Here is a 24,557-nt window from a genome sequence, read left to right as displayed (position 1 = left end):
ATCTTTAAACATACTTTGATCTCTCATTGATTTACAGCAGTGCATGAAGCTGACATAGACGTAGACGCCTTCCTCTCTAAACTGTGTCATTTCCTGGCAACGGGACCCGCTGACACTCACTCTCTCTCTCTCTCGCTCTCTCTCTCTCTCTCTCTCTCTCTCTCTCTCTCTCACTCTCTCTCTCTCTCTCTCTCTCACACACACACACACAAACACACACACACGCACACGCACACGCACACCCTAACCTGCAAACTGAGTGGCAGCAGGAGTGGTCATTCTAGAATCTGACATCACCCTTCTTGCCTCAAGATGAGATCACCCCATTTCAATTATTCCAGAACACACCACCACACTAACTGAGCGACGCTAATCGAATCACAGCCATCTCAGCTACCTTGAGGAAGAAACATGACAGGCATGGCGATGAGGATTTGGCAGGGTCTGGAGTGTGTGTGTTTTCCTGTGTGTGTGTGTGCGCGCGCTTGTGTGTGTGTGTATGTGTTTGGCTGTGTGTGTATGTGTTTTGCTGTGTGTGTGTGCAGTGTCACCATGCGTTGTGTGTGTCTGTTGACATGACTGTCAGGGTGTACTGCTTATTTATTGCACATGCACAAGCTGTCACGCAGGTGTGCCCACACGTGTATGTGTGTTGGGTGGAGGATGGAGGAGGAGGAGGAGGGGGGAGGGGGAGCGTCGCTCACACATGCACCCCCCCCCACCCTCACATGCCTGCATGCATCCTCCCTACACCTTTTCCAGATGTGGTGGAGTGTACTTCCTCCCAGCGTGACCTGGCAGTGCTGCAGCCACAGGGGGTCCAGGGCCTCTCCTTGAGGGTCACACGCATGTAAAATGACCGCTTCGCCTTCACGAGACTGACGAGGCGGTTGGGATCCGACCGAGTTCAGAGGTCACCAGCACGGCATTCCAGCCACCAGAGAGAGCAGGCAAATTTATCATCATCTATGAGGCGATGATCATAATCATGTCTTTGTTTGGCATATTACACTTTTACCCAATGCAATGCGGAGTTGATTTGAACCTGCAACCTCCAGATACAGTCAGGTGCTCTACCACTGAGCTATGCTCATCCCATGAGATGATGCCAGATACCCAACAACTTTTGAAGAGAAATCTCTCATATTCGTTTTTCATAAACTGACACTTTAGCTCCCTCTGGTGCTTGCCAAGTGCATCTCCCTCATGTGGATACCTTGAAGTAAGGAAGCAGGCATCAGCAGACAAGAATAAAACCCACACTTGGCTTCTTATAAAAGAAACTACATACAGCAGAAACTTTCTTCAAACCTGTGTTTGATGTTTAACATTCACCAGTATTGCGTCATGACAGGAGGTGAAGACAGGAAGCCCAGTGGAGTAATGTGAGGTTTCAAACTGTGATTCTTAATTGTGGGTTAAACAATGTTGTCGCTTCACCCCAGGTAAGTAGGTGTGAGGAACCCCCACTGACTGATAATCTTCTGATTCACCTTTTACAACAGGGTTTATTATCCTTCACTCTGGGAGTGTAAAAGCTTTGTTTGTTTAGGCTTAGGGGATGACTGCACTCCTGTGTGTGTGTGTGCATGGAGACAGTGGTAGGGCAGTAGCAGACACTCCTCCAACCCTCTCTCTCCCTCTCTCTCCCTCTCTCTCTCTCTCTCTCTCTCTCTCTCTCTCTCTCACTTCTATGGTTCAGTGGAGTCAACTCAGAGTGGCTGCTGTTTCAGACCCTACCGGGTGTTTGAGACAGAGAACAGCCCTCCTCTCTCCACTTCAAAGATCCTGTTGAACTCTCTGGGGTGTGTACAGTCGGAGTTCCATGGGGCTCCAGTCTTTCTGCACACACACACACACACACACACACTGCGCAGTCTCACCTGTTTTCACTAGAAAGCACAGCGTGTGTTCCGATTCTGGTATGATCACTTCTGGAGCTGTTTGTGGAATCATCAGGTGGATTCACCACAAAGGATTCACAGATGGTTTCACTTGGCAAACTGTCCTGACAGAAGCTGAGGAGATCAAAGGGCAGCCACATATCTTTTGTAGAGACCACAGCAGAGACCACTGTGCAGACCAGGCACGGGAAGCTGCAAGATGGAAAATTATACCATTCTATAATACTGTCTAGAAGATGACCGCATGAGAACATCAGCTTGGACCATAACTAATGTATACTTCCAATAATGATCATATAATGTTATACTATTACTGATGTCTAACCGTATAGACATCAGAAATACTACTGTATACTTCCAAGGAGCTGTCGGCATCAGTGGCGGATCCAGCTGGTCACCCACTGAACAAACAGAAGTGGAAGCAGACTAGATGACCTTTGACCTCCAGCGATGCTCTGAGGGCTGTGTTGGCCCGTCCTGGCCTCTAGTCCGGGGTGACAATGCTCTTTCTGAGATCCACATTCTAATAGATAGCAGACCTCCACGTCTCCTCCGGCTCTCACGCTTGAGAACCCCTCCGGACCCGACTGAGGTGAACAACAATCACTGTGTGAAGTCATAAATCTTCATGATTCATGCACAGGAAGTTGCACGTCAACGCTGGGTAGGGAAAGAGGAAGTCATGGTTGATGGAGCAGTTGGGCGTTTAATTACATGTAGCTATGGCTACTGGTCTCTGACACAGAAGTAGTTGCAGGCATATCATTACTCACATCTAATCCAAGGGCATCTCCAGAATCTCCCAGCTGTACATATTACTCTTCAGTAACTGGACACCCCCAGAAGTGGTTAATCAGGAGCAGTCGTACAGTGCCCTTCACTACCCTGTCTGAGGCCCCAAACTCAGATACCACGAGAGAGGGAGAGAGGGAGAGAGACATGCGATGAGAGAGGGAGAGAGAGATTAGACTCTAATAGAAAGACAGAGAGAGAGTAGAGAGAGGGAGAGAGAAGAACAAATGAATACTCTACTCTCCAAACACACAACCAGGAGAGAGTCAGGATGGGTTTGACTTCCAACACTGCCTTACACATTTGTATCAATGCCATGGAATTACTAAATCTGAATCTCATTCATACAGACCACAGCTCAGTACACACTGCCAAATAAGAATTTAGTGTCACTTAGAGTTCATGTCAGTGTGCTGTATTTTTATCTGTCAACCAGAAACTCTGAAAATCTCAACTGAAATATCAGCCAAAAACGATCTTTTCCTGTGCCGGGAAATGAAGCCAGCACATGGCTAACATATGGTTCCACTCAAACCAGTTTACATTTCAGTGGTTAATAGTATGTGACAACTAATGATATAGAGGTAAAAAACTGTCCTGTGCTGAACCTGAATTTTTGTTTTGCCTTGTTTTATTGGAAAAACTCATCAGTTATTTCACCTGCAGTGTCCAGGAAGGACCTTAAACTGAACCAGTAAAACTGGAGGTTGAAACTACTGATCGATGGTTATTGTCTGGCACAATGTCAGGGGCACAAGGCTTTTTATTGTGCTATTCCTTTGCCTACCGTAACATAGCAACATCAAACTGAGTGCCAGAAACACACATGAACATCTGCTCAGGACCACTGTCACCTGACACCTGAAACAAACTCACCACTTCCTCCTGCATCCACCAGACATCCCTCCGGGCCAATCTTCATTAGTTCAGGTGGATCGTCATGTATCCCAGGAAAAGTGAATTAGCCACCCTTCCCTGATCCCCCAGCCCACTGCCCGACCTCCTCTCCCCCATGAACCAACCCCAGAGGCCGGGCCAGGCCTTTGATCCTCCGGTACCCCCATCCATCACACCACCGAAGGCCCGTGGGCCCGGCCCGGCCCGGCCCTGGGTGTCATCGTTAAACACCAGGAGGGACGGCCCGCGGCTTTAGACAGCATTCCAGGCCCAGAACTGCCCCATAGGGAGACGGGAGGGCAAAGGGACCCATAAAACACCCGAAGTCTGACGTTTACTAAGGACAGGGGAGATGGCCAACGCCACAATGCCAGGGCGGGCTACACGCCACACAGCGGGGGGTGAGAGCCAGACTCCAGGGCGTGGAAGCCAGGAGAGAAGCCCCCTAAATCAGGCAAGGGTGCCCCCCGGGCTTTAGATCACCTGTCTAACACAGTCTTTGAAGAGAGTGAACGACACACAAGTTCAAATCTGACGGATGGTGGGAGGGAGGCCTTTGTCTGTCTGGGGCAGGAGTGACGACAAGGGGTGCAGGCGTGGTTGCGCGGAGACGATTCAAATGGAAACTGACGCTTCGGTCAAGTGTGAATGTGTTGGTCTTTACTCCAGCAGAAGCTCAAGTGTGAGGTCCAGCATGATGAGGCGTGGCACACAGAGGGCCTTTCAGAGCCTCAATAAACCGTGTTATTTCATGGATGTTTCCATAGAAATGTATATTCCAAGAACAACACTTCATTATTGAATGCTTATATGGTAGGTGAGACATTACTTAATCTGAGAAAAGGTTAGTGCGTTTTGTGTAAAGAATAGGGCAACCTTGAGTTTTTCTTGCAAGGATTGTGATTATGACAGATTGTGACAGGCACTTAATAAAGCTTTGTTTTGAATAAAGCTTCGATGGATAGACCACAGTCAATTTCACATCAACAAAACCTACATTCTCTGTGTTTAACTGTCCTTATTGGCCCTGGCCTAGTTGTCTGCTGCCTCTCTTCCTGTGGGACACTTGTACACTACCAACACCCCTCCTCCCCAGGACAGAAACAGTCTGGAACAGTCTGGAAGGATAAATGGATACCCCAGACATCCCAGGGTGAGGCTAACACAGAGGTCCTGGGTGGAGCAGGTAGTGACAGGATGTGTGTAGAGTCAGTGTTTGACGTGGTGTTTCCCAGCGTGAGTCCAGGTGCGTGTGTGTAGCGTCAGTGTTTGACGTGGTGTTTCCCAGCGTGAGTCCAGGTGCGTGTGTGTAGAGTCAGTGTTTGACGTGGTGTTTCCCAGCGGGAGTCTGAGTGTGTGTGTGTCCTCTGTGTCTCTTTAGACCTGGAGAGCTGGATGTTTATGTGCCCTGGAAAAGCTGCTGTGTGTGGAGTTGACACACCGGCATGCTCTTCTGCTTTGGTGCTGAGTGTCAATGATGGCCCCACACAGACCGCCTCGACCTCCAGGGCCCCTAGGCTGTCCCCCTCTGCTCCCCCACAAACAGCACACCTCTTGTGGGCACTGCACAAGATCAGGGCCCCTTGCAGAGATACATGTGTGTCCTCCATGTGGTTGCTGTGAACGTGATTGAAGTGGACGTACCTGGTTGAATAAAGGTAAAAACCAAGAGAATCAAGGTGAGATGTGAGACGATCTGTCTAAACATGAAAACGCTGCCATTCAAATGCAGAAGAGGTGGTTCAAGGACATCAGGCCATCATAAGGTGACATACTGTATATGGCATCAGAACCACATTACATGAGATACCAAATGAAGGCCTGGGCTTTAGCTCAGAGCAATACCACAGTCTTGCGGCACACAGGACGCCCCTTAATCACATCATGAACCCTAACCCTCTGAAACCAAACCGGATACCTTCCAGCTCTAAACTGCATGCACACCACATGCTGAGTGACCTGGAACAGTCAGGCCACTCAGTCAAAGCAGAGAAAGAGGATCCATGTGTTTATTAATGGTACCAATCATCTCTCCTGTGGAGAAACAGAGGCCAGGGATGCGCTCATGTATTATGACAAGAGAGCATGCTGTTGACTTTGATAACACAGTTTGACAGTAGCTCCTGTTCTCCACACAGTAAAAACAGATTCGAATTAACCTCAGTTGGGTTCGATTTCAGCAGTAGCAGACTGTGAAAGCTCGTGTTCTCAACGCTGTGTATTTATCCTTTACAGAATGCAGACTAATCCATGCTAGTACAAAGTTTTACTAATGACCTCATTGGACACAGTCACTCAACCAATGGGAGAGCTTGGTAGTGTCAACAAGTTCACCCAGATTCCGGTGTACCCCTCCATATTGACGTCCCATTTGCCTCCTGCTGATAGTGAATGGATGGAGGACAGGAAGGCTGCTGGTGGACATTCCTCAGACCAATGTCAAGGTCCTCCTCTTTAAACTGGAACAGAATCTGCTCTGCTCCCTGACCTGCACCTCAGACCAAACTGCCATACAGGCAGACAGACAGAGAGCCAGGCAGAAGGATAAAACAGACACATTATTAACCTAACCGAGGGTGGGCTAAAACTTTTTTTTTTCCAGTCCATTTTCAGAGACGGGCCCGGTTGTGTTCACAGGCCAGTGGACCCAATATGGGGCACGTCACGGGTCAAGGTATCTGACCCAGCGATGCAGCTGGCAGCGTGGTCATGCCACACACTGGCTGGAGGCCCAGAGGAGCTCACTGTCCCCACAATAGGGCTCCTCCCTACACACTCTCCCACTTAGAGGACAACGCAGCCTAGATACTGGAGCGGGGGGGGAGGGGGGGGGGTGGGAGCAGCGAGGCTGGGCTGGGGGGGCGGGGGGGGGGGATGGCTGTATAGTGTAGCATATTCAGTTGGCTTGCTTGAGAAGACAAAACCTGGTTTCACTGCAACTACATGGGTTATTCGAACACAGCCAGGCTACAGTACTGTACTGTATGTGATGCATTGCGTGAGATGTGTTGTACACAAAAAGCTCTACAGAAATACTATATGTAATCTGTCATGTTTTTATACCCGTTTTGTGCAGTATGCACACTGTACATTTGATTAGTAGGACCGTTTGGCACGGATGCAGTTTCCTGACTCTTTAATCGCCAGGAGGGAACACGAAGGCAGCGTTCTCTGAGTGTACAATGCAGTCTTGATCCATAGACAGTCCTATTCATTCATTTGGATGAAAAGCGTCAGCCAAATGAAAAAGTTTTCATTCACAGTGCACTGTACTAAACATACACTTTTATCTGAGAACCAACAGTGGTGCTTACACCTTGACTACCCACTGAGAAGGTTTTGACACCTGGAAACACAGACACATAGGGCCTGTTGTCATGGAACACTAGCCCTTTAGAACCAAGCAGCACCAAGAAACCGAGGGATAGACTGTTCAGCTTTTCCTGAAAATGCCAGTTTGTACCCTCCCTCCCTCCCTCCCTCCCTCCCTCCCTCCCTCCCTCCCTCCCTCCCTCCCTCCCTCCCTCCCTCCCTCCCTCCCTCCCTCCCTCCCTCCCTCCCTCCCTCCCTCCCTCCCTCCCTCCCTCCCTCCCTCCCTCCCTCCCTCCCTCCCTCCGTGTACAGACTGCCAGGACTCCTGAGGTTAGGGCTTGGCAGATGGAGTATGAATGCTAAGCTTTGTACCTTGTCCTGTGCGGGCTAGCCTCAAAACTAGCCACCACCCCAAGCTGTTTTCTCCTGGGTGGAGAGAAAGGTTTCCCGTACCTTGTCGTCTGTGTGGGTAGAGCGCTCGGCTCAGGGAGAGAGGGCCGCAGAGCTTCAACGGGAAGAGAGAACGTTCTCACCATCATCCTCGTATTAAGCCATGCTGCCAATCAAGAGAATGTTTTCAGGTGGCTGTATCTGTTTCAGCTAAACAGTCTTCCAGGGATCCTTTTTTAATCAGCCTTGCTAACCCCTGTGTGCCAGCCAGATCAATACTCCCTGGCCTGACAAAGAGGGCCTTTTAGAACACAAAAATTCCGAACAGGATTCCCAAGTTAAGCAGAGTATGAGCGGTGTTTGGTTTGTATGGGGTTACACTGCTGTTGGCTCCCCAATAAAGCCTGTGGCTGGAGAACTGAGGAAGCGAGTGGTGGTGGAGGAGGGTTAGAGGATGGACTCCTCTTTCTCTTTCTCTTCTTCTCTCTCTCTCTCTATCGCTCTCTCACACACACACACACACACACATACACACACAAACGGACACACAGATGCACATACTCATATACACTAACACACACAAAGGAGTGCTTTCTTTACCAGGCTTTTGCTTTCTTAAATCTTACCCTCATTAAATCTCCAGGGCCTGCATGCGTCTCAACTTGGAGAGGGAGTCATTAAAGAAGGTCAGTCAGTTGGGCAATACATCTGGTGCAGTGAAGCAACAGTTCAGACCCAAAAGACCCCTTTAAGAATTCCCAATACGTAGTATCTGGGAACTCATATCTGGAGCTTGAAATCAGGCTTGAAGTAGGACTTCCTGAAGCTCCTGGGTTTGTGCTGGAGCTCATGACATTCTGGCAGACCCTCTTTGCCTCAACAAACTACTATTGTACCCTACTGTGGTAGTGACACACAACAAAACTAGTGCTCATACCAAAAAATAAAAACAGTACACGTGTTACGTTTCTGTTGTCTACTCTTGCATCGAAAGTTTAAATGACCATTTTTTACAAATACTACTCTGACTGATTTGACCTGCCGTGTTTTCCCATGAACATTTACCAACCTCATGGTGGAAGTTTAAAACACAAGCTATGTTGAAAATGTGCCTAATGTAGGAAAACAGATCATAAAGCCAGCTTGTTTTGAAGCGAAAGCAGGACTTGTTGCTTTTTCCCATGGGAGAAGAACGCCAAATCTGCAGCCACAAACTGTGTGCGAGATAGAGGGGAGAGAGGGAGACTGGAGAGGGAGAGAGGGAGACTGGAGAGGGAGAGAGGGAGACTGGAGAGGGAGAGAGGGAGAGTGGAGAGAGAGGTGAGGGAGAGAGGAGAAAGAGGGAAAGAGGGAGAGAGAGAGGAGAGAGAGAGAGAAAAAGGGAGAAAGAGAGAGAGAGTGGAGAGGGAGAGATTGAAGAGAGAAAGAGAGAGCCTTGGCAGCTGGCAAACATTAGGGCCAGTCGAAAACTCATATATATGAAGAAATCGTTGTAAATCTGTTGTTTTTCTTAAAGTGCCATCGGAGTGTTTTCTAAAGTGCTAACCACGTTTTAAAGAATTCTGATAGGGAATCAGAGTTTAGGTTAGAGTTATAGCTAAGATTATGGGCTTTAAAATATCAGACAGGTTAGCACTGCAACATGTCTTTCTCCTTCTGTTTTTATCTGTCCCACTCTTTCTCCCTCCCTCTTTCAGCTAGAGGATACGCACATCCTGTATCAAAGCATGACTTCTCATGTCATGTATAACATTATGCTCTGAAATAAATGTGCACTGCTAAAGACTTTGTCATCTGTAAACTAAGATAACGCTTCATGCCTCACTTGAGCGTGATTGGATCTCTGCAGGGTGCTCGTAATTCTAGAATGCAGTTAAAGCAGCGTAGCCATAATTCTAGAACACGCTCCAGGTTGGATACTCAGGATGCAATGTCTTTGCATACTCCTTGTGCCCGAGGCCTAGTCCTACCATTGTGGACTCCTGGTCAATCTATTCTACCACATCCACGTAAACATTCTGGACATACTTACTGATTGTTTGTTTGTTTATTTGTTCAGCCCAGGGCCTAAGCCCACACAACAAGAGGTTGCTTGTTATCAATCAATGGACAATCTGTACGATTGAGAGGTGTCACAGAGTGTTCCCAATGCAGTCAAACTTTTACGAAATCCAATCAAATTGTATTTGTATAGCACGTTTTTCCAAGCAATGTTACAGAGGGCTTCACAGATGCCCACAGATCAGCACCTACAACCAACCGAAACCTTCAAAGAAACGATTGTTACTCTTTTGTAAAGGTAGTGAGATTGTGTAGTAGAGAAGCCCTGAGGTATTAAGATAAGGAGAAGGAAGAATCTGACACAAAGATAACAAGACTCCACCTCATCCTCCTGTGGATTGTGCCAACCGCAGCACTATTCTCAAAACAAACGTACTTGATGATAAGAGTCTGGGATAATGGCCTTAATGGGGGAGGAATCGCTTCCCATGTGCCCCACCCATTATCTCCATCTTCCTAAGAAATGAACTTTCAACAACCTTTCAACAGCCCAGAAACATAAAGCTCTTTTTGTGTGCTTCTAATTTCATCTCTCTTTTAGAGTGTGTATCTTGTGATGTTGTTTGTTCAATTGTTTCATATTTTTACTGCCATGCAATAACATGTTCATCTGGGGATTAAATAAAGTTATTCTCTAGCTTCTCTACCCAGCCCACAAACAAGTGGCCAGGAGTGAGTCTGGTACACTGGGAGGTCATTGGGTGATGTTATCCTCAGGTTTTGAGGCATTCATTGGTATTTACAAATCTTTAAAAAAAATACTTTAGTACTACAACTCCACTGCAGTTACACTGGCAACATTTAACAGTATTTTTTGTGGAAAGTTTTGACCCATGTTGAACAAGGAAAACCGACTAGGTCTTATCCATGGAGCTTAAAGAGAAGGTGTCACAGCATCATAAAAAATACCCCCCTCCATGTCAAAACATTGAACTAAATTAGGTCTAGGCACAGCCTTTAGCTTCCAGAAATGGAGGTTAATGCACTTGTGTTCAGACAGGGGAGTGTATAGCTGTCACTTGCATTTGATTGAATGTATTTATGTTAACTTTCGGGAATGCGAGAAACATGCTAATGTTAACCCGTAAAAGAACGAAAAACTTTTGACTTGGTAAACCCGAACTGAAACTTATATCTTAGAAACTAAAAAGCCTGGCCTAAACAGAACGGCTCTTTCCCCATAACAGAGCAGCACGCAACACACGCATACCACAAACACGCAGGCATTTTTAGGGGTCTTTCCAAAGTGCGAAATAACAATTGGTGACAGGGGGGATCCCATTATAGCTAAACCAAACACCACAGCAAGACCCTGTTAGTGTGAAACACCGGACAAGCCTGAAAGAATGTAAACAGTTCAGGACATCAGAACAGCGTGGGGTAAGCTAACTGCAAACCACCAACCTGGACTAGGCTAACTGGTTTGCCACTTTGGATAAAAGCGTCTGCTAAATTAATACAATCTAAAGTGAAATGTAAATTTGGACGCAAAAAAACGCGTAGAAGGTCCGACTTAAACAACTGTGTTTTTAGAGCTGAACAATGAAACGCAGGTTAGGAATCTGTGTTAACATTGTAGACGCAAAACTTGAATCCAAATGCGCGTCGTTACACATGAAATTCTTCATCGTCTTTTTGAGGTTTTACGGCGGTTGGCATCCACGATGTTGCAATAATGCTCCATTCATAACATTCAGAATGGTCTGAACCAGCTTTCCCACCCACATTTGAAAACATAGTACACCCACCCCCCTGCACGTGAAGCGTTTCTCGGTCATCCAATCGATCAGGGTTCCAATGAAATACACAACCGTCGACTACAAGTCTCAGTACCCCTTGACCTTGATTCAGAAGTTGCACCACACTCAGTCTCGATTCAAACCCAGCTCTGCCCGTTCTGTTAAGCAGCACGATAACCCTCTTTATTTGTTTGGTTGTGTACCACTGTCCTAAGCCCCCCTATTTATAGTAGAAATAAACAGTGGCGCCTCCAGGAATGTTAATCCCAGAGGCTATGGTCAACAGTCCAGTGGCCCATCAAGGCCTTGTGCCTGGGGTCAGTGCTAGACCGATGAACACCCCATTTACTGTAAAAACTCAACTCACCATGATTAATTATTTACACACAAAAAAAGTTTTGGGTTCACTGTGAACTACACAAGCTTATTAGCCTACAACTCCCCTTGTAGGGGAGTGCCTTGCCCAAGGACACAACGTCATTTGACATGGCCGGGAATCGAACTGGCAACCTTCAGATTACTAGCCCAATTCCCTCACCGCAAATAAATGTTGCAACATAGTTTTCTTCTTTGTTATAGTTCTGCATCTATAACTTAATTTACTAACTAGAATTACACGCCTATTCCTGAGATCGTCCACGTTTGTGACATCATTAGAAAGCCCAGAGGAAGTCCTCTCAATTGGACAAAATAAATCAAAACAAAACCCAGTACGATTACAAAGTTACTAGCCCATACCCATGTCCTCTACAGTGGCCACAACTGAGTCCCAGGGCCTCAGGAGGATGTAGACAGCAGATACCTCCAGCGTGGTCCCCCAGGCGGGCCTGTTAGATGTCATCATCACCATCAGAACTCGCTGTCCCTCGGCCCTGCGAGGGGGAGGACAGCACAGCAGCACAGCATCAGAGGAGCTGATGGCGGCCAGATTAGCTGTCATTTAGGGAGGGCTGGAGAGGAGGAGGAAGGGAGAGGAGGAGAGGGGGAGGGTCTGAATTCAACCATGACAGCTCTATTCTCTCGACTAAACCGAAGCCTCGGGGAACAGTTTCTGTTACAGTTCTCTTTCCCTCCAGCAATGGAATAAAATAGAATTGAATCTTAAGATGGTTACTAATTTAAACAGGCTTTCAGTGTTTAATTAAGAAATAAATACTGTACTTATACTGCATGGTATCTTAGGTCAGATTTTTCTACGTGGTAGGTTATTTAGAAAGGAAGAAAAAGCGGAAAGTTTCTGCAGTCTGAGGTTCTCTCAGTAATGTTCCACTGATATTTATGGACAGTAACAGAACAATAAAGAAAGCAGGATTCAGACAGTGAATGCAGTACCATAGCTGACTGTAACAATAACAATCCTATCCTGATCTATTCACAAGCTGAATTACATAGAATGCTTTCTCCCAGTTTATGAACTGGGAGTAATTTCTAATGGTGAGAAGGTTTGGGGGGAGGGACTGTGAAGAGAAGAGGAGAGGTCTCCCTCAAAACAGGAGTCCAGAGTGGAAAAATAGAGTGAAAGAGAAGGAAGGGAGAGAGCGAGAGAGAGGTCTGGACAGGGCAAAGGAGGACTGCACTGCCTGAACGATGACACCATGATGTTGAGGACTGGTTCTTAGCCTACTCAAGCGGAATACCTTTTTAATTACATGTAAAATACTATTGGCAACAAACATCCCGATGATGCAGCAAGAGGAAATCTGTTGAATGTTTAAGTAACTTAAAAGCGGGATCTTTAACGGAATATAGCCTACTTCACCAACATATTTTTACCCCACCAAAATATTTTTTACGCCTGATCAGTTAAATTATATCAATGGATGGATTGTAGACCTCCGTTGAACGTCAAAACTGTTTAAAAAGTTGTATAGAGCTTGGGACCGATGGAATTCAGCATTTGACGTCAATTGGATATATGTGTCGGCGGGCTATCCGTGCGGAAAATGGAGACGTCATTTATATACCTGTTGATTTTATTGACACTACCTGGAGTAAGTTGGAGTCTTGGATCCGCGAATCCATCGAGAACCAGTCCTCACGCGGGTCTAAGCCAGTCCCACGCGAGCGCGCAGAACGGGGGTAGAGTTGCGAGTAGACACAGGTAACGTTCAGTCAAAGTCGTTATCGAATAAAATAATACTTGTAACAATCACCCCACATAATTCCAATCCTAGACAAAATGTGACAAATTATGAATACTACTATTTAAAGAAATTCGTTTTGCCTAATTTTGAGACATAAGCTGTGTTTAAAGAAACAAAATGATAATATTGAGACTGAGCGTTTAACAAAAAGAAAATGAACTGGAACGAGAGTTGAGCATAGACGCCAGGCCTAAGATAATCAAAAATGAAAATCAATAACAAATACACAAATGAACCCATGAACCCATCAAAGTTTACTATTACTGGGACCTCACACACATGCTGAGTTGTACCCCTATAATTCTTCATTGGCACCATGCGTGTAATGGACCCTCAAGTTTAGGGTCCTTGAGGAGCAGACCTCTACACCCCTAAATATGAAATGAGGGGTCAGGTTGGGGGAGAGGGGTGGTGGGGCTGCAACGAGAGCTCCACGTTCCTCTCTGCTTCACAAAGCCAGTGCTACTGTGAGTGAGAAGGGTTTAGCGGTAGGGCCCCGTTCTGTGTGTATTGAACTCAGGCCTAGATGACAGCTACCATGAGGCACATCACTGAAAGTCATTTGGGTCTGATAGAGAGGGAGATTGAGAGTAAACAATACAAATGGGAAAGAGCGTGTGAGAGCCAGAGAAAATGGAGAAAAAGAGTGAGAAATTAGAGAGAGAGAGAATTACAGGGACAGTTAAGAGAGAAGAGAGAGTCCTTAACTGCACTCCTGCTGGAACCAACAGCCTGAGAAGGAGCCAGGGTTAGCCTGCTGCTGTGTTAATGCATCCCATTGGCCAGCAGTGACGGCTAGCTACTGCTCCGACATCTGTTTGAACTCACTGATTTGTTTTGACAGATGTGTGAAATATTCCATAAGTGGTAAAGAGAGTTGTGAACTCATGGCTGTACTGTCTCTCAGGGCCTTTGAGCCCAGTCTCCCATTGTCAACCTATTCATGTGCCAGAAAAATTGTTTATAATTTTAATCTCATTAGACTTGACTTGATTATCAGATGTGAAGTTATAACAGAGAGAATCATCCAGAAACACAGTGGTGTCTTTTCATCAGAGGCACCAGAAGGATGAAGAGACTGGGATGTGGCTGCATTGTATTACACCTCCATAAATGGCTATGACATTTGCAAGCAACCAAAAGAAACAAAGTCATCGTAGCACTGACGTAGCATGTTTAAAACATTATGCTTGTCATAAGTGCTTCCCACACACACACTGTATATCACAGCCAGCATTCAGGCTAAACATTACGAAGGGAGTTTTTGCAGCCATGTCATGTCCCTTATGGAGGTGTGTGTGTGTGTGCACGTAGGAGAAGGACTTGGCAGGGGGTGGCCTTTACAAGGACACTCCGGCCTGCCCCAGAGGTCAAATTGAGCTGACCCCACTCCAAACACCCCTCTTTGGAATTCATTGAGAATCCTGAAGTCACGGTGCCCCTTCCTCAAGTCAATAGGAAGATCCCGTCACAGTGCCAACTTGTGATCTGGGCTGAAGCCATCTCTTTGTAACCAGATTAGCTTCCTCCTTGGTTTTAAGTTTTAAGGGGGTTATTTAATACGCCTGCCGATGTTTTTCCAGGATCTCGAAGTGCTGCTCCACAGAGAGAGATTTACTTGCTTTTAGGGGGGTTGAAATCTCACATTGTATCACAAGCCCCTGGCAGTTACTACCCTGCCTCCAGAAGAGGGGGGTTTATTAGGGTATAAACGGAGCCCCTGGCAGGTGCAGCCCCCTCCTGCTTGAGTTACTGCTCCATAAACATAATAAGATGACATGGAGCTACGCTTGGAAGAATAGCAATGATCTAGCCAACTCATAACCACCTGAACGCCAGCAGACTGAAGCATGGATATGCTTATCCCTATGTGTAACAGCCCAGTAACCTGGTAGAGCCTGGCTGAGGGAGAGTGTGGGGGGTGAGGGTGTGGGGTGTGGGGGTGTTCAGGGGTGGATGTGTGACATGGAGAGAGTTTACTACGATGTGTGTATAATGTTGTTTTTTTGGGCTCCATATGCTAGTTCAGCAGTTATTTTACTGCTGCGTCAAATATGGTGCTAAATGAGTATCTGAAGAAAGAGCAGGAAAATGTCAGATGATTCACACACCAGCATGAGCTCAATCATTTCGGTCTTTCAAACATGTTGTCAAACGGTTGGGTTACTAGGGCTGAAAATAGTTAGTTGTTTATAGTGGCTGCAGTTTCTAGAGGTTATAACTTTGAAAATGTCAAGAGCCCCATCTTAGTGAATTGGGAAAACAAATATCGGGCCAAGTCCATTGAGTCTTTGATGTTTTTTTTCACACTGGTGAAAACATGTTAAGCTTGGTGGACTTTCGTCTGAGTGATTTCACCCTGGCGGTGTTAAGTAATGTGGTTTTATTCGATTGAAATGAAACCTTTCTCTTGGTGTTGGGAAGCCATAGGTGAGGGCTACGGTGGCCTTCACACAATCACTTCAATATTCAACTTTATTTTTCTCTGAAGGCAATTTATTTTGCAGCAACAGACAAAGCAAACATAGACACATCTCCCCCAATCAATGTCTAACCCTGTTATGCGCAAGCATCGAATACACATAGGCTACCGTACTGCTTGTCCACTCAAAAACACACTCCCTTACATACGCGTGTTCTCTCTCCTTTGCTCTCTCTCTTTCTTTTTTTATGGCATTCCTCTCTAACACTCACAAGCGTGTAGATACTCACAAATAAAGGCACTTCTCATGTATTCCGTTGAAGGAAACCTCTGTAAAGAGAGGTGGGGAGTGTTCACGTGTACAATGGGAGGCAGCCGGGAGAGGAAGTTTGTTTACACAAATTCCAGTGTCTGTTCTGTGTCCGAACGTGTGAGAATGTTTCCCTGCTGTTGCTTTATCTCTGCTTGTCCGGGGGATCCTGGTTGGAAATTAGTCATGATAATGAACGAGTGGACCATGCTGGTTGAAGCAGCCTCACTGCTATCAGACATCTAACAGGCTGACACAACACCATACGTAGGGGCTGGATTGGAGAATGAACAGGCTGGACAGTTAATCTGGATTCATTAACGTTGCTGGTTGTCAACACCAGTCTCTCGTGATGGAACACAAATAATCTTGTCAGTCTGTTCTAGCCTTGGCCTTTATGCATCATTCTCAAGAGTCTCTGCAGAAACGGTGTCTTGCGTTCCTTTTCAAACTCGATAGATAGTTCGGCCTTGTGAGGGGTTCGTTAAGGGGGTGAGGAGAAGGTAGATAAACCCATTCTGTCAGTCTGACACAAGATTGGAGAGGGAGGGATCAAGGTCTTACTAACCAGGGAGAGGGAGGGAGAGATGCTGATTGAAATTCCTGCATGAAGGAACTCCTTGTGCAATAGTTCTTACAGTTCAAGTCCAGCATAGCTGAATTGGGGAGTGACACTAATTGGGGGTAATAACAGTCAAGAAAGTGCTGAAGGAGGATTAGCAATATGAAAATGATGATGGAACATGACTGTCTCCTCAGGACAGTACAAAAGACTGTCTGTGTCTGAAATCCAGCAGCCTGTTTTTCATGGTGTTTGGTGGGAGTAGCACTGAACACTGGGGGAGTGTGTGTGTGTGTGTGTGTGTGTGTGTGTGTGTGTGTGTGTGTAAGGGAGAATGTGTGTTGTATATGTGTCATACTGTATCTGAACTTCTGAAGAACACAGCATATTGATTTACTCCTGCTTATTATTCTATTCTATATTAGTTTGTATATACTGCCAATAGTAATACACTGAAACATCTGTCATACCTCTGTATGTGTGTGTACGTGTGTGTGTGTTACATTACAGGAACTGGTGTGCTTATGTGGTGACACGCACCATCAGCTGTGTGATGGAGGATGGGGTGGAGACGTATGTCAAGCCAGAATACCAGCGCTGTGCCTGGGGTCAGTGTTCCAGGGTGACGACGTAAGTAACCCCCTGTCTCCCTGTCTCCCTCCCTGCCTGCCTCCCTCCATCCTTAACTCCCTCCCTCCATCCTTCCCTCCCTTACCAGTTTCCCTCCCTCCCTCCCTCCTTCACTACCTCCCTCCCTCTGCATAGTCTATGAATGATTTGGCAAGTGATTTCCCCTAACAGTTTGGCCACTGTTGCTCCACCAAAAAAAAGAACATTAGAGGGTTTTTCTTTCATTTCTGTGGTTGGTTTCGTTCTGAGGGTGCCTGCTTTGTTTTTCTCACGCTCTCGCCAAGTGGGAAGCTGGAAATTGAAGTCTTTATTAGGGCAAGGAAAGTTTGACCATGTTTGGGCTGGGTGGCAGACAGTGCTGTACTCTTATGAAGTTATATAATCGGTGATTCTTACTTTGTTTGAAAAATAAACCGCCATAAATCTTCATCAGGACTTGAGTTATGACTCATTTCTAAAGCTATGTTATGATGATCTACATGATTCAAATTAATCATTCTTAAATTAAAGAAAAATAAATGTATGTCCCAAACATAACATTTATGCAAAGGTTTGATTCAAATAGTGATCCAAGAGGAGGATCATGAGTTGGTCCGGAATATTCCATCTGGGCTGAGTCAAGCACAGTCATTCTTAATGTTCCTTTATTGATACTTAAACATTTCACTATCTTACATTTCATTCATTTAAAAAGTTACAAGCTTACCTAACAATTACCTATTGAAAGATGTCTACGCCCTTGACTACAACATTTATACACACAAATACGATTCAAATAGATCCAAGAGGGATCTGTAAAATTCCATGCCCCTGGCAGAATTATTTTACTTTGTATGTTTCTTTTTTAAGTTTGATTACCTACCTACCTTTTCACTTCCTGTGCATCCCCAGGTATCGGACCTACAGGAGACCCAGGTACAAGGTGGCCTACAAAATGGTAACAGAAATGGAGTGGAAGTGTTGCCACGGTTACTCGGGTGACGACTGCAGTGTGGGGTCAACAGAGGTCACAGCAGGAAGACCCCAAGTCACTCAGACAGGCTACAACACAGGAAGTGGTCAAAGGGGAGGAGAGAGGGGAGGAGAGGGTACGTGTTTACCACACCCCTGGCATCCTCAGTACTTCACCCCCTTCTCACCCCTCCTCATTCACAACCCTCTCCCACTCCACAACCCCCTTACCCTAACTCCCCCACCCCTCCTTACTCCCACCCCTCCACCCCCTCATTTCCACCACCCCTCCTCACTCCCACCTCAACCCCACCTCTCACCCCCACCACAATTTTGACAAACAAATGTGCAGTACGAATTTGTATTTTTTCTTCTAAGTTGTGTGCAGCATCAAACGTGCTGTGTTTTCTCCTGCGTGTTTCTCCAGGAGACAACGACAAGATGAGGCAACTTGAGGAGAAGATCCAGAGGCTCTCCAAGGACCTCCAAGACATGCAGTCCACCATGCATGGCATGAACCGAAGGCTGCACGAGGACTCTAGCCGGTAGGAGGCTCTCCTCCTTCTCTTTCCTCTCTCCCTCCTTCTCCCTCTCTCCTCCCTCTCTTCCTTCTCCCTCTACCCTCAGAGAAGACAAGGAAAAACTCCTCTCAAAACAGGGAGATAAAGAACACTGAAGAAAATGCAGGCCAGTTTAGTCAGGGATGCCTTCCTCCTTATCCTGTACCCAACATTGTCCTAACAGTACCTGCACCTAAAACAACCAACCTAATCATTTTACATTTCCGTTTAGTCATTTAGCAGATGCTCTTATCCAGAGCGACTTACAGTAAGTACAGGGCCATTCCCCCGAAGCAAGTAGGGTGAAGTGCCTTGCCCAAGGACACAATGTCATTTGGCACGGCTGGGAATCGAACTGGCAACCTTCAGAGTACTCGCCCGAATCCCTAACCGCTCAGCCATCTGACCCCAAATCCTCAAGAGTACCGTCCTGTAACCTCTCCTCTGGGTTACCGGGGTAACAGGTCAGGTGTGAATGGAGGCCGCACCCCCGCAGACGCAGCCCAGCCCCACATGAAGGAGACCATCACCAGCATCCAGACCAGGCTGGACCAGCTGTACAACCGCACCCAGGTCCACGACCAGACCCTCCACAACATCAACAACCACCTGGTCAACGGCAACGAGCTGGATGGTGTCGCTAAAGGTGGAGGTGTGTGTGTGTGTGTGGGTTGAGGTGTGTGTGCGTGTGTGAGGGAACAGTACAGTAAAAAAACATACAAAAATATATATATATTTCATTGTGTCGATCCCCAGGTGGTAGTCAGCTGGACACACTGAAGGAAGAGATCCTGCGGGAGCTGGAGAGGAGGGTGTCCCTGTCCTGCTCCTCCTGCCAGGCAGGCGTGGAGGACCTGAGGAGGCAGCAGGAGGAGGACCGGGACAGGATCCGGGCCCTGGAGAAGCTCCTGAGCTCCATGGACCAGCACTTCCGCCAGAGCCTGGAGATCAGCCGCAGGGAGACAGAGAGAGTCCAGGGCTGCTGCAGCTCCCTGGAAGACCTGGGGACACGGATGGGAACCCTGGAGGTCAAAGTGAGCGCCACAGCGGAAGGGTGTGATGTCATCAAAGGGCGGCTGGACAAGGAGCTGTTTGGAGGAGGAGGAGGAGGAGGAGGAGGAGGAGGAGGGGGAGGGGGAGGGGGAGGGGGAGGGAGAGGGAGAGGGAAACTGACTGAGGAAAGGTTGAATGGGCGTCTGAGGGAGTTGGAAAAGAGGCTGAACAACACGATGAGGAAGACGGACCAGAAATGTGCCAACACTGGAAACAACATGAAGGAAAACTTCCAGAGAGAAGTCACCCAGATACGCAACACGGTCTTCGGCGGCATGGACGACCACAGCTTCAAAATAGGCAAGATAGAGCTGGACCTGTCTGTCTTAGGAGACACAGTCACAGACCACAGCAGACGTCTCAGCCATCTGGAGAACGTCACTACAGTCATGGACAGGAAGCTAACATCCACCACCGACCTGTGCACAGAGTCCTGTGGGCCGGGTGGAAAAGGCAGTAAGACAGATGACACTGTCAAAACCCTGGAGTGGATGGTCATCGCTAACAAGGAGGACATCCACAAGTTTGACACCAAACTGCGTGACCTGTCAGTGACCGGAGACTCTCTTTTGGACAGAGTGATGGACCTCACCCAGGACGTCAGGAGGATCAAAGAAGTGACAGGAGAGGACGGAGAGCGCTTCAACCGGATTCTGACAGAGGTGGAGACGCTGGGCCGCGGGCTGGACGACTGTTCGGTCTGCTCCTCCGTGGAGGGCGACCTTCGCTTGTTCACCAACGCCACCGACAGCGCCCTCGCAAGGTGGGGGGAGGAACTGAGCGACCTGCGAAGGAGGCTGGACTCGGATGAGACGGCCTGCTCTCAGGTGTGCTCCAACCTGCAGGAGGAGGTGGGGAGTCTGAGAGACGACGTGGAGGAGTGCACGGGCCAGTGCAAGAACGGCCTGACGGATCTGAGGGAACATCTGGAAGGCCACAGCGTTTACAATGGCAGGCTGGGGGGAGACTTGAAGTCTCTGCAGGGAGAGCTGTCGGGGGTCATGGTCACGTTCAGCTCCATCAACAACACCTTGAAGGGACTGGGCCGCACCGTGCAGAGACACGGGAACACGCTCACGGATCTCAGCAACGACAAGGACAACATCATCTCAGAGGTGGTTATGATGGTTGTGTTGCTAAGATTTGCTTTACACTTGGATTGTGATAAGTTCAAGCTCACACGTCCCGGTTGTGACTAATCGAAAATTCTCTAAATTTTAACAAATCTATTTCAAGGGATACACACAGTCAGCTCATTCTACATTCACTGTCTCCTCAGGTGGAGAAGGTGCAAAGGGACTTGAAGGAGCACATCGAGAACAGCAGGGGGCGCTTTGGCAGCCTGGGCAAGGAGATCCAGCTTATCACCAGCAACTACGTGACCGAGGTGGGAGAGTGCAGGCAGGCCGGGGAGGGCCTGGACAAGAGGCTGTCCAAGATGGAGGGCATGTGTGGCCGGCTGGACTCTGTATCTGACAGCCTGCAGAAGATCAAGGAGGGGCTGAGCAGGCACGTGTCAGGCCTCTGGAACTGTGTCAACGGGCTGAACGCCACGATCCTGACCCACGGAGATTCTATCGAGAACATCCAGAAGGTCCAGCTGGAGAACGTCCACGAGAACATCCACAGGCTGAACTCCTCTGTGGTCAACATGCTGGAGGAGTTCTACAGCTTCAGGGAACAGGACTTTGAGGGTGAGTTGGGTGCGCGTTCATGACACAAGTTAAAGTGTGTTTGAAAGTGCCGTTGTGTGTGTGCGTGTGTGTGTGTGTGTGCATGGGTCAGAGCAGTCGGTTAAGGGAGTCTGAGTCAAGGTCAGGTCGAATTTGAAAATAGACCAGAGAAAGAATCCAGCATGTCAGCAATGATGAACGGTCGCCATGGTCACTTTCACTTACTGTAAGTCTCTCTGTTGTGTGTCTGTAGTAGATGAGAAGGTCATTTTCTGTATCTGTATTATATCCAATAGAAAAGATAAGAAATGGAACAAAAATATATTATATATCTCCAAAATGTGTCTGTTTCGACCAGGCCCACCTGGTCTCCCAGGCCCCCAGGGTGAGAGGGGCTTCCCGGGACCCAAAGGGCCCCAGGGACGGGAAGGGCCTCCAGGCAAGCAGGGCAAGGAAGGCCCAGTGGGACCTCCAGGTAAAACAAACACAACTCTGATCTCTGAAAAACAGAAACATAAAAACAATTAACTAGTCAAAAAATGTTACATCTGCGCCAAAAAATGACGTCAAAAGTTTACGCCAAATCTATTTGTTTCATTTTTCATCACCTTTCTATGTTTACTTCCAGGTCTCAGAGGGGAAGAAGGTATGTTGTTTATTTGAATTAGACATGAAAAGGGAATAATGCAGTGCTGGATCGATTTGGTCTGAAGTCTATGACTGTTGACCGTTCCCTCCGCTGTGGCAGGGTCTGCAGGCTCGGACGCCCGAGTGCCACGTCTGTCCTTCTCTGCTGCCCTCACACGTCCTATGGGCAACGCGGGGACCATCGTTTTCAACAAGGCGTTCGTCAACGAGAAGGATGTCTACAACCCACGGACAGGTATAAGGACCCACTCGCTTGATATTAGAACCCACTCGCTTGATATTAGAACCCACTCGCTTGATATTAGAACCCACTCACTAACCCACTCACTTGAAAAGGGAAGTTGTACCTCGTCCCCAGTGTATGAACTTATCGCCATCTGATGAAATTACTGTATGTATTGTAGCACTCAGAGATTGTCTAAATATTGAGTGCATTATCAATTATAATTTATTATTATTATTATTAAATAGCTAGAGTGAGAAAGAGCTTGATTAAAATAGCAAAATTCCGTCCAAATCAAAACATCCAGATAATATCCATGCTTGACACATTTTTTTATATATCCATAACATAATTCTGTTCTACATAACACTAACACACTAAATTCAGCTCAACAAAACCATAACACAATTCACTTTAAACACATTGTCTCCACCCCAGGGTACTTCACTGCTCCAGTGAGTGGAAAGTACTTCTTCAGTGCCACGCTGACTGGCCACAAGAACGTGAAGATCGAGGCGGTCTTGTCTAAGTCCAACTACGGCATAGCTCGCGCAGACTCGGCGGGATACCAACCGGAAGGTCTGGAGAAGCCCATGGCTGAGGCCCGGCTCACCCCCGGAGCCCTGGCCGTCTTCAACATCATCCTGCCCATGAACGTAGGAGACACGGTCTGCATTGACCTGGTCACCGGCAAACTGGCCCACTCAGTGGAACCCCTCACCATCTTCAGCGGGATGCTGCTGTATGAGACTGTGTGATCAGACGGAAGGTTGTGTGAAGTTGTGTCTGACAGCTGTGTGTCAGTGCTGGGTGTCTTTTGTTTTACCGATATGGAGATGGAAGGAAATTGGGGATGTGCTGTATGTGTGTGTTTTGGTTCAGTACTGCAGGGGTTTGAGAGAGACTAAGTGTTCCATTTGAGTAGGAACAAAAGAATAAATATTTCCTTTTTTGAATTTTATGTTTTTTTTTTTTTTTTACAGCTTTAAGAAAAGGAAAAGAGTCATCGGAGCTGAGAGCCATTTTATGTTTTTGTCTTTTACATTCATTTCTTTTGGAAAGAGAAGCCACTGCAGGGTTTTTCATTAACTCAACAATTGTATGCAACACTATACACTTGAATGTTATTATGGTAAGCTGGCCTCGAGGTCCCACTTATACTTAAATCTTAAAAGGAAAATGTTTTTGAAGGATCATGAAGGATGAAAACAATATTTGTATTATATAATACACCCACGGATTATGACTGGTATAGTTAGAGGTTATTGCACATATTTCTACAGTATTTCAATGTTTTCTCATTTATCATTTGTATTTTCCTTACTTTAGAATAAAAACAATGTCAGGTTTAGTGAGCAATACAGCAGTATTTTCAGCAAAGATGAAAGTGAAGTTACAAAGGTTTTGCCTGCCAGTTCAAAGTCGATTTATCGAGCCCATTTTAGGAACATTCCATTGAGGGCTGCCCAAGGACACGGGGCAAAGACAAAGGGAGGAGAGGGGCTTTTTTTGGAATCACTGATTATACTGGGACATATAAACTTTGTAGAGGATCAACCAACCTTGTTAGGCAGTTTCTTTCAGATCCACTGACAGGAACATTCATATTTACAGCCTCAGATAAGGAGTAACAGGGCTACACGTCACTAGTGTCTTCGCCAAAATTAGCTGCTTCCCGTGTTCTTAGTGGTCTAATAACTTTGCTTTCCTCAGAATTAAAAACATTTTTTAGTTCAATTTTCCACTGGTCACCTCACAGCACAATCTGGTTGTATTCGCTTTATCTGTCCGTGCTACAACAGGGAATTATAAGAGTTTAGGTTGTACTTTGTTTTTGTCATTGTGCCAGAAAAGGTACCTACATTTCCAGGATATCAGTCAGTAACACAACAGTTAACTTGCTTGTGTGTTGTGTCAATGCAATTTTGTAATAATATTTTCTATACATTTACAACATCGATAGAATGTAAATATTTTGTATAATGTTGTCATAATAGTATGTCTCATGACTTAACACAGTGTTTATTTTTATTAGGTATGTTTGCCACGTGTCTAATACAGATACTACGTTTTCCACTGCTTCTTCGCTGGTGTTTGGTTTTTGTGGCTGAGAAACATGCTTTATAAATGGATATTATGTTACCCAAGTGACATCTAGCGTTCATATAGCTGCTCGACACAACATTGAACAACTCTGACAATTTTAAGATGATTTTGAAAGTGGCGGTATCGTATTCTTTATCGCGGAGACTCATCAAGTAGGCTATACTCCTCGTGTGACCCTCT

At 46.7% G+C, this 24,557-nt stretch overlaps 1 protein-coding gene across 4 annotated transcripts; it reads left to right on the top strand.

The window, feature by feature from the left end:
* The first annotated feature begins 10,610 nt into the window (after window positions 1–10,610).
* Window positions 10,611–24,350, top strand: emilin1a (elastin microfibril interfacer 1a). 4 transcript variants are annotated; one of them, XM_084700156.1, is made up of 11 exons: window positions 10,611–10,736; window positions 17,044–17,163; window positions 18,055–18,251; window positions 18,542–18,659; window positions 19,139–19,326; window positions 19,431–20,842; window positions 21,007–21,421; window positions 21,759–21,875; window positions 22,029–22,046; window positions 22,149–22,283; window positions 22,710–24,350. In XM_084700156.1, exons 2-11 carry the CDS (start codon window positions 17,087–17,089, stop codon window positions 23,027–23,029), a joined length of 2,997 nt encoding a protein of 998 aa, XP_084556282.1. In that variant the 5' UTR covers window positions 10,611–10,736; window positions 17,044–17,086; the 3' UTR covers window positions 23,030–24,350. The 4 variants fall into 4 exon arrangements, with proteins under 4 accessions (XP_084556282.1, XP_084556280.1, XP_084556281.1 ...); XM_084700154.1 differs by lacking the exon at window positions 10,611–10,736 and adding an exon at window positions 12,611–13,196 and having other exon boundaries at window positions 19,139–19,320; XM_084700155.1 differs by lacking the exon at window positions 10,611–10,736 and adding an exon at window positions 12,611–13,196 and having other exon boundaries at window positions 22,158–22,283.
* The last annotated feature ends 207 nt before the right edge of the window (window positions 24,351–24,557 follow it).

Source organism: Hypomesus nipponensis, chromosome 6 (genome assembly GCF_054491055.1).
Source record: "Hypomesus nipponensis isolate SF chromosome 6, ASM5449105v1, whole genome shotgun sequence".
Classification (NCBI taxonomy): Eukaryota; Metazoa; Chordata; class Actinopteri; order Osmeriformes; family Osmeridae; genus Hypomesus; species Hypomesus nipponensis.
The sequence above is the reverse complement of the archived record's forward strand: the minus strand, read 5'-3'. Positions and strand labels throughout refer to the sequence as shown.